The sequence below is a fragment of the Mus pahari genome, chromosome 2 (assembly GCF_900095145.1).
Source record: "Mus pahari chromosome 2, PAHARI_EIJ_v1.1, whole genome shotgun sequence".
NCBI classification, from domain to species: domain Eukaryota; kingdom Metazoa; phylum Chordata; class Mammalia; order Rodentia; family Muridae; genus Mus; species Mus pahari.
The window spans coordinates 149,649,137-149,659,336 of record NC_034591.1 but is presented as its reverse complement, the minus strand read 5'-3'; the positions used below and the strand labels follow the sequence as shown (position 1 = coordinate 149,659,336).

Genomic DNA, 10,200 nt, shown 5'->3' with positions numbered 1-10,200 from the left:
ACACACACACACACACACACACACACACACACACACACAAAGAGGGGGAGTGAGAGAAAGTTAAAACTTAAAACTTCCCTTTGATTATTTATGCTTTTGTAATTTATCTTATTTTATGACTGGATAATCTGCTTTAACTGACTTCAATTTATATATCTAAATAATGAGAGACTAGATCAGGTGATCTCTAAGATCTACCTAATGCCAATATGCTATGGTCTTTAATGCAGAAATATAAGTGTTTTCTTGAATCACAAATCTATCTTTTAACTGTCCCTGAAGTCCCAAAGCTATTTTTTTTCTAAGATTGTTAAGATTGTCTCCCATCTATCTATACTCATATCCCAAGACCTGGTTTCTCTATTATTTCACTTAGCCCCCATTGCTCCAGGATATCCTGCTATTGCACAGAAATTTCACACTGCAACAAGACTCCACTGACAGCACTCTACTGACAGTGCCCGGTCGATAGAGATGTAGGTTTTACATTTTTGTTCTGTGTATTTTTATTTCACCAGCCAGACTAACCTCTCAGTGGGCACACTGTAGTTACTCAGCAACACTGGTTTGGTGATGGGTAAGGGGTAACCTTACAGCCAATGAGTAACCCAGTGGTCCAAGTCTACTGTGATTCTGGGAAGGCAGCTAGTTCCATTCTTGTTCTCCCCTCTTACATGCACATATATGTAAACATAAAATTTATCATTCAAGAGCATGACTCAAGTGGGATTCAGTGGGAGTCAGGAAAGGTATGACGTTAGAAGGCATGTGTATGCTGAAGGCAGAGAGAAGTTACGGCCAGGTGGGATAGGTACGACCCAAAATACAGTGTAGATAGCTCTGAAATTAAAGGATAAATAAAAAAAATAGTATTGAAAATGTATGAAGACAAGAAAATCAAAGGAGACTATTTGGGATAAGAGGGTCAGTAGAGACATAAAAAGGAAAAACAAAAGTAAATGAAAGGTGAGTATGATCAAATTATATGATAGACATTTATGAAAATGTCATAATGAAACATTAATTTATATGGTGAATATATGCTAATAATAAGCTTTTACTTCTGCGGGATGTTAACAGATGTTACTTAAGACAAGTGTTTTGAGGTGAAGTTAGTTTGGAATGTACTGGTTTTCTTTATTGTGAAACTCCTAAGAAATTTAAATAGTATGCGAGTTCTAAATGTCTATGATGTGACTTTTCAGGGTGTGGTAATGAATATGCAAGAAGTTTAACCTACATGGGATGAGTTTTTAAGCCTTGTTTTGGAAAGTAGTCCTTTACACCAGTGGTTCCCACATCCCAGTGAATGAAGGACAGCATTAGGTATCATTTGGCAAGCTTATTAAAACAATGAATCACATGCCACACCCTGGTTGGGGAGGGGAGAACACATCATTCAAATGAACAAACTGAAGTGATACTTATGCACACTCAACTTTGGGGATTAGAGCACTACGGATCATAATATAATTGAACAAGTATCTGAAAGGCTAGGGCTGGGAATGTAGATAAGTTGGCAGAGTACTTGCCTAACATGCCCAGGGTACTAGGTTCCACTCCTAGCACTGCATAGAGTGGTGGTGCACACCTGTAATACCAGCACTCAGAGAGCAGAAGCAGGACTAGAAGTTTAAGGTTATCCTCAGTACCAATAGGGACTACATGAGACCCTGTCTTAACATGTATATTTAGGGCTACGTCAATGCCAAGCAGTGAGAAAGGACATATGGAATAGTTTCAGAGAATAGCATTGGCTACGACTTAGACATGAAGTCTTCCTCTACAGACTTGGTCTCCAGTAGGAACCCACTCACTGTGAGATGACTGGGTACGAGGGCTCTGCCATAACCAGTGCATTAACTCCCTGAAAGACTGATGCTTGGCATTGAGTAGAGGAAGATGGGGGCCTCATGTTTGATGTCAGCCATGGGGACAGGGTTTGGAAGGACGTTTTCTCCTTGGCCCCTTGACATCTGCCCCTTAGCTGCCACAGGTTGGTCAGCTCTGTTCCATCACATACTTCCTGCTGGGCTGCTCTGCCTCACCATGACCTAGAAACAATGGAGCCAAGAGGCCATATTCTGAAACTAAATAAACTGATGTCAGCTGTTTCGCCGCTGTGATGTCTGACTAACCAAGTTGTTTTATTCATTAAAGAAAAGTGCATATATTCATACCTTTATGAAAATAATGCTAAATGGGGAAAGTGTTGGCCAATTTAAACCTGCTGCTACAATGAATGTCCAGAACAGACATCCTCCAGACTTTCTGAGGACAGCCTGTCCCTATTACTCACTGAAAGCACAACGCAGTGGTGGGCAACCCATCCCTTGCTTTCATGGTCAGCTCTCTTATCAGAGTTGATGACTGGTGGCCAGTTGTTAAACACATACAGAGCTGCCATCCTCCTACCCAACTTCTCAAACTTTCCTTCATATGATATCGCCTCACAGCAGAAACATGAGCTCTTCCTTGTCTGAAAATTTTAAAATACTTATGTGCGTTTCCCTCGGGGCTCCAATGTAAATCACCAATAAGTCATTTCAGTGTTTAAGCAAAGAACCTACTATACTTACTGGTGACTACACATTTGTACCATTTTTGAATTTATTTATTGATTGATGGAATCTTTTGTATCAAGGATAGCTTCTAACTTGCTATGTAGCTGGGGAATGACCTCCTGTCTTAACCTCCTGAGTTTTGGGATCACAGGTGTATACCAACCATAGCAAGTTTACATGGGGCTGGGGATGGAACCCAGTGATTCACGCTTGCTAAACAAGCAGTTTCTCAACTAATGTGCAGTCCCAGGCCTGCACCATGTTCTGTGTTTATAGGCTATTTCGCATGAATGATACTTGAGCTGCATTCACAGAAGCCTTTAGGGTTAAATAGGCATAGCTGTCATGTAGTAACTGAAAAAAGCAAAGAATATGCTAAGGCTCCTACATTCAAAGCAAATGATTACTATGAAAAGTACAGAGGCGATGCCCAAGAAAAAGCTAACCACAGATCTATCTAGAGCAAATTCATGATACTAGGACTCCACCCACTAACACACTAACAGCCGTGGAACAGCCTCACACACTCAATGCTGTCACACACTCAATGCTGTCACACACTCAATGCTGGACTACTACCAGGCCCATTCCTCACATGCAGAAAAGTTAAACAGCAAGTCTGACCAACTGAGCTGTGAAGCAGGAATCAAATGCCACGCTGTTCTCAGTGGAGAACATTCTTCACCAGCATGTCTTACTACTGCCATGAGTCTGGGATGGGACCCCCACAGCCATGGAGTCCCCCACAGCCATGGAGCTCCCCCCCCACCCCACCCCCCGGCCATGTTACCTCTTTGATTCGCTTGACTAGAGCATTCTGATCGAAAGCAACTGCCTCTGCGCACTGGTGCAGGTGATCTTGGTACCGGAGGCAGAGCTGCAACACCTGCTGAGAGTCTAGCTTCTCCAGTTTGGCATTGGTTGGGGAAGTCTGTCCACTCAAGAGCCCTTTAGAGGAGAGAGATGTAAACAGTGTAATGAGAAATACTGCTGATGAACTTGTGACTAACCTAGCTGAAGTCCACAGAGTCAGGGAAAATTCATTTCATTTTGCATCTTCTGCTCATGTTACATCATTACATCATTTCATCCTTGATAGCTCTACCTTTTGTGGAGTCCCAACCACCTATCAGCTGCTTTCTTTTGCCAGGTGCTCCCTGTGCATTACTTTCTTAGCCTATTTCACACAAGAGGGAGCCAGGAATCACCCCCTGATTATCCCGGAGGGAATCAGTGGCCCCCTCAGACAGAGCTCCTGGCCTTACCACACTACTACAATGTATCAGGAGCGTAACCTCTTTTGACTGAAAAGGATGGAAGTGCATTTGGTTACTAATATGTTTATCTGAGAAACTGAGAAAAATGGATAAGGAAATCTTAAGAATTTGATACCAAAATTAGAGGAAAGGCCAGAGTGCAAGCAAACCAGCCTGAAACGGTTTATTTTTTCCTAAAACTGGCTTGTTTAGGCATATAGCTTCACTAAGCAAAGAAGGCTATGTTCTCAGCATATCTATATTGAGCCACCATGTTTTCCTATAGGTGCATATGTCGGGGTAAAATTACAACCATCTACTGCAGAAGAAATCAATTCAAATGCTACTTACTATACTTGCCTATGGTCAGAAGGCAAAGCCCTGACCTGAATTTAAGTCCATGCACTTTTGGTTGCTAAGGCAACAGTTCTGCAACTGTGGTATCAAGCAAGCTCCTCCTGTACATTCTCAAGAAATACTGGCATTTTATCTATTGTTATTAATGTATTAAAAGTTAAGTCTGATAAAATTCTTTAGTGTTAAATAATTGCATGCATCTCAAAAAAATCAAAATAATAACATTTTACAGATTAACATATAAGCTATTTTGAGAAAAATGTTTCTATTTTCCAAAACAAAAAAGACAGAAGGGTTATACTGATTTATATTTTCCCAAGTCTTTTTAGTGTTTTGCTTAATAGAAAACAATAAATTCTCATATCTCCTCTGAATGTAAGTTGCCATTTCTTCTCACAAAGTCTCTGGGAAGCTCTTTGGGACACTTCCTAGATTGACAGTGGCTTGTAGATGGTGTCCAAGTATTATCACAAAAACCATGTGACCTCAGAGACTTCCCTTGTAGGGTCTTGGGACTCCTGGGACACATGTCCCCCAGCTGGCACATTCTGAAAATCAGTCATTATACCCTGTCACCCTGTTCTTGGACTAGAGCACAAAGAGTATTGAGACATGTGACATCGGACATGTGCTGAGCCTCCCATGCCAAAACTCACCCTGTTCTCTTCTACCATCAGCCCCTTGCTGCTCCCATACATGGAAACTCAACCCAAAATCCTTCCCCAGCAGGATGATACACAGATGACACACACAGCTGGGCTGGCCAGAGAATGCTCAGGCATGCTACACAGTGCTACTCTCATCTTTATGGGATTCAGCACTAGAGAGAGAGGGTGTAACATGAGGATCAGAAGTTCAGGGTCATCTGCAAACATACAATGAATTCAAAGTCAACCTGAGCTACACAAGATGGTTTCAAACAAAATAAAGAATGAATTATATGCCAGGCTAGAATTTATGGTTTAACTATTTATTTGTAAGTAGGATTTTTCTTTATAACCTTTTTTGCACAATTTTCAAACTATAAAAAACCAGGAAGAAACCCAAAGACATCTAGGTTCCATTTTATAATATCCAGACCTCACTACTTATTTGTTTCTTCTTCTGAGCCATTAAAAATAAGCAGACATTAGCTGGGCAGTGTAGTGCAAGCCTTCAGTCCCAAAGCTTGGGAAGTAGAGGCAGGTGGATCTGAGTTTGAGGCCAGCATGGTCTATAGAGTAAGTTACTGGACAGCCAGGGCTACACAAAACCCCATCTTCAAAACAAACAAACCAAAAAAAGCAGAGATCATACCTCAGTCCATAAAAGATTTCTGTCTACATACTTATGGTTAATTTTTCATGTTAAATAAATTAAGTTTCTACATTAGTTTGGAGCAGGGCCACTTCCTTTGTCTTTAGGTTGTAACAGATTCACACAAAAGGGACATTATTGAGCTAAGAACTGACCTAACAGATTCTGTTTATGAAGTGGTAGATCTGCATATGGCAAACATGGGACATATCTCCCAAGATCATGTTGAAACCATCCCTTTTGTACAAAAATGAGGCGTGGGCTCCAGGGAATGGGTGAGGATGCAGACAGAAGTTAACAGAACCAACGAACTGCCTACTGTATCCACCTCTTCATGTAAAGTGCTGCATGGAAAAATCATCAGGGTTAGAAACTGGTGACCATTTCTCCGAGTTCTTTTATGATAAACACCATTTTAAGAATTAAAACATAAAGTACAGTCCAGGACTTTGTGGTTATTAAATGAGGCTACTGCCAAACTGAGTTTCTCAACCCTGAGAGCTTAGTTGTAGAATTAGGAATTAATGGTATAATGTTAGACACATATTTTTAAAATGACAGAATAGAGAAAGTAGACTCTATAACTTTGTCAAAAGTTACTGGGAAGGTATAATTAAGCAACAATACTATGTTTTTAAAAAAGAAAAAGAAATCTCTCTGTGTGGATTAAATGCTAATGTGTTCCCCAAATTGCCACTGGAAATCCTACAGATCCTTGTTCCTGCCTCCCAGTGTTAGAGTTATAGGTGTGCACCGTGTGTGTGAGCACACATGAGTACCTCAGTATCAGTCTGGAGGTCAGAGGACAACTTGTTTTACATAAACCTTTAAATCTTTAAATATTTTAAATAAACCTTTTAAATATTTATTCCTTGAGAATGTCATTCACGTATAAAATAAACTTTGATAATATTCACTGTTCTCAGGCCTCTTCCCAAGACCCTCTCTTAAATTGTCTTTTTTTTTTTTTTTTGAACCATTGGATCCCATGAGTTCTGCTTATGTGTATAGAGGTGTGGGACGTGGGACTATCCACTGGAACCTGGTCAGTCTACCAGGAACCACACCCTTAATGAAAACTGACTCTCCCTCTGTAGTAGTCATCAACTCCATCTGGAGGACAATTTTTGGGAGTTTGTCTTAGGGATCAAACTCAAGCTGTATACAGCTCTGCAGCAAACACCTTTACTGAAGGATCTCCTTTCCTATCCCATGCTTGGCTTTTTCTGTAAGTTCTAGGAGTCCAACTGAGGTCCTCATGCTTTGCAGCAAACACTTTACCCAGGAGTCAACTCCCCGGTCCCTACTCTTTCCTCTCTACAGCAAAGATGCCTTCTGACATTATTTACTTAGTGGGTGGAAGGGTGTGGGTGCACATGTACTAAATGCCTTGCCCTGCTCTGTCAGCCTGTCCGTCTTCCTCTTCCCTTTCTAAGCAATCAGAATGATGGGGCTGGTAGGGCCGGGGAGGTGGCCCAACTGGTCCAGTGCTTGGCTTGTTGAGTATGCATTAGAGCCTATACCTGGATGGTCAAAAAGTGATGGGGAACTGCCTTATAAACACTCACTGTGCTGTGTCCACCAGCGTAATACTATCCTTACATAGACCTAAGGAAATGAGGGGACCCAGCATATTACAATGCCAGCTGTGCTCCCCTGTGCAAACCAGAAACTCCCAGTCAACTCCCAGAGTCTGACCTGTGCCAGCAGGGCTGGATGTGCTATGTCACAGTGAGCCATGAACTCACCTCTCCTAAAAGACCTTCAGCCTTCTGAAAACTAGAGATCACTGGTGTTGATTACACCTGAGGAACCTACAAGGCACATCGCATCTAACCTAAGTCCAAGCCATGTGGCCTATAAAGGTCACATCCTCAGGAAGTGTCTTTTTCTTTGTAAGCCACCATATACCTGGGCATGTGATGTGCATAACTGTAAGTCCTAAACTTAGGGGATAGGGGAAAGAGGATCAGAAGTTCAAGGCCAGCCCTTAGCAACATAGCAAATTCAAGATCAGTCAAGGACTGTATGAGATCCTGTTAGGAAAAAAAAGGCACAAAAAAGGCAGAATTATATAGAAATTTTGGGGCAACTGAATGGTAAGGTGCAACAGCAACACAGGGTCTCAAGAGCCAAGAGATCCCAGCACTCGAGAGACAGAGGCAGGCGGATTTCTGAGTTCGGGCCAGCCTGGTCTACAAAGTGAGTTCCAGGACAGCCAGGGCTATACAGAGAAACCCTGTAAAAAAAGAGCCAAGAGAAAGCAAAGCAGGATGCCCCCAAACTCGCAACTCTGCAGACAAGAGATGGACAAGGCCGGGCAGTGGTGGTGCACGCCTTTAGTCCCAGCACTTGGGAGACAGAGGCAGGCAGATTTCTGAGTTCAAGGCCAGCCTGGTCTACAGAGTGAGTTCCAGGACAGCCAGGGCTATTCAGAGAAACCCCGTCTTGGGAAGAAAAAAAAAAAAAAAGAGATGGACAAGTAGCTGGAATACAATGAAAATAAAGATCCCAAGAAAACAGACTAGACATGAGATCCAAGAGAAATCAGTAACTTCATTTTTAGCCCTTCTATCCAGCATGGTACTGGAGTTCAATTAAACAAAACAAATAAGAAAAGAAAGGAGAGGTGTTCAAAGCGAGGGGAGAAAAAAAGTGGCTTGTGATTACAGGGATGATTTTATAGGCAGAAAGCCCTAAATACTCTTTGAATTAATAAATAAAACTTAGTAAAGTAAGAGGATACAAAGTCACTTCAAAATTCTGTTGCATGTCCATGAACTAATGAGAAACCCCCAAAACACAGAAATCAAGAAATCAGGTTCAATGACAGCCACATCAAGAGCACTCAGTGCTTAGGGGTGAACTACAGAAGAGCAGAAGATGTGCATAGTGGACATTGTTTGACACTGATGAAAGGCAGGGCACCAGGAGAGGACTGACTCTTGAAGTTGTCCCTGGGTCTCAGAACATTACTCAGGCTTAAATAATGAATCTTTGAAACATTTCATTAGTTGAAATAAACCAGATTTTAAAAGGGGGGGGCAAATACCATCTAATTCCATTTACATGAAATACACAGAATAGTGCAATTCCTAGAGAAAGGAAAGGGATAATGGCTGCCACGCTGGGGGTAAAAGGATATTGGCGGTCACTGTTAATGGCTGCAGAGTTCAATATGTGATTATGGGAAAGTGAAGGTTGACAGTTATGATGCTGCACAACACTGTGAATGGACCAAAGCCACTGAACACAGCCTTGGAAAAGGGTTGGGATGATGCATTTTAGGTTAAATGTAGATAACACTAAAATCAGGTTGATTAATTTTAAATTTCGCTAAGCAAACATATTCTACAATACTCCTGTAATAAGAAGGCCAAGAATGGGGGATGGAACAGAGACTGAGGAAAGGCCAACCAATAACCGGCCCAACTTGATACCCATCCCATGGGCAAGCACCAATCCCTGACACTATTAATGCTACTCCATTATGCTTGCAGTCGGGAGCATGTTGTCCTGAGAGGTTCTACCCAGCAGCTGACTCAAGACAGATACAGACACCCACAGCCAAACCGTGGATAGAGCTTGGGGACTCTTATGGAAGAATAGGAGGAAGGTTGTGCCCTGAAGGGGATGGGAACTCCACAGGAAGACCAACAGAGTCAACTAACCTGAATCCTTGAGGTTCTCAGAGATTGAACCACCAACCAAAGAGCATACACAAAGACCTCCCCAAACATATGCACAGAGCAGATATGCAGCTTGGTCGTCATGTGGGTCCCGAATAAATGGAGGGGGTTATCCCACAAGCTGTTTGCTGTGTATGGGATATCTTCCTCTAGCTGGGCTGCCTTGTCTGGCCTCAGTGGCAGAGGAAATGCCTAGCCTCACAGAGACTTGAAGTGCCAGGGTTGGGGGGATACCCAGGGGTGCCCCTACCCAAGCAGAGAAGAAGGGGAGGGGAGGGGAAAGGATTGTGGGAGGGGTAACCGGAAGGGGGCAGTGAGCTGGATGTAAAGTAAATAAGTAAAATTAAATTAAATTAAAAAAAAAAAAAAAAGAAAGCCAAGAGAGGAAAAGTGTGATCAACAGGAGACAAAGTGAAAACTACATTTCCTTGCCTGGAAACAGAGTTCTTAAATCAAGTTTTCTCTGAAGTCTTAAATTTTCATTTTAAATTTTTAATTATTTTTATTTTGTGTGTGAGATGAGTACACATACCCTAGGGCTCATGTGTAGAGTCAGTGAACAACTTAGGGGACTCTGTTCCCTCCTTCTACCATGTGGGTTCCAGGGACCTAACTCAAGTCATCAGCCTTGGTGGCAAGTACCTTTATCCACTGGCCTTCAAAATTTCAAATTCATTCTCTCTCTCTCTCTCTCTCTCTCTCTCTCTCTCTCTCTCTCTCTCTCTCTCCCTCTCTCTCCCACCATGTCTGGCTATTTAATATTTTTTATGTGCTATTTAGCCTGAATGTACATATGTGCACCATGTATGTATCCAGCGCCTTCAGAGGACAAGGTATGTCAGAACCCCTTGAGCTGGAGTTATAGATGGTTATGTCTGGGGACCAAACCCTGGTCTTCTGAAAGAGAAGCAAGTGTTCTTAACCACTGAGCTATCTTTCTAATCCCCACAAAATGTCATTTTCTTTTCTTTCTTTCATTTTTCCTCTTCCTCTCTTTCCTCCTCCTCACCTCCTCTTCCTCCTCTCCCCCTCCTCCTC

The 10,200-nt window shown here is 42.2% G+C and overlaps 1 protein-coding gene across 1 annotated transcript in view; it reads right to left on the bottom strand.

Moving 5' to 3' along the window:
* Nucleotides 1-10,200, bottom strand: part of Borcs5 (BLOC-1 related complex subunit 5) — a 68,761-nt gene that overhangs the window by 16,743 nt on the left and 41,818 nt on the right. The window contains exon 3 of the mRNA XM_021190922.2: nucleotides 3,355-3,512. Within this exon, the coding sequence (XP_021046581.1) occupies nucleotides 3,355-3,512 (158 nt within the window). The remainder of the gene's footprint in view (nucleotides 1-3,354; nucleotides 3,513-10,200) is intronic.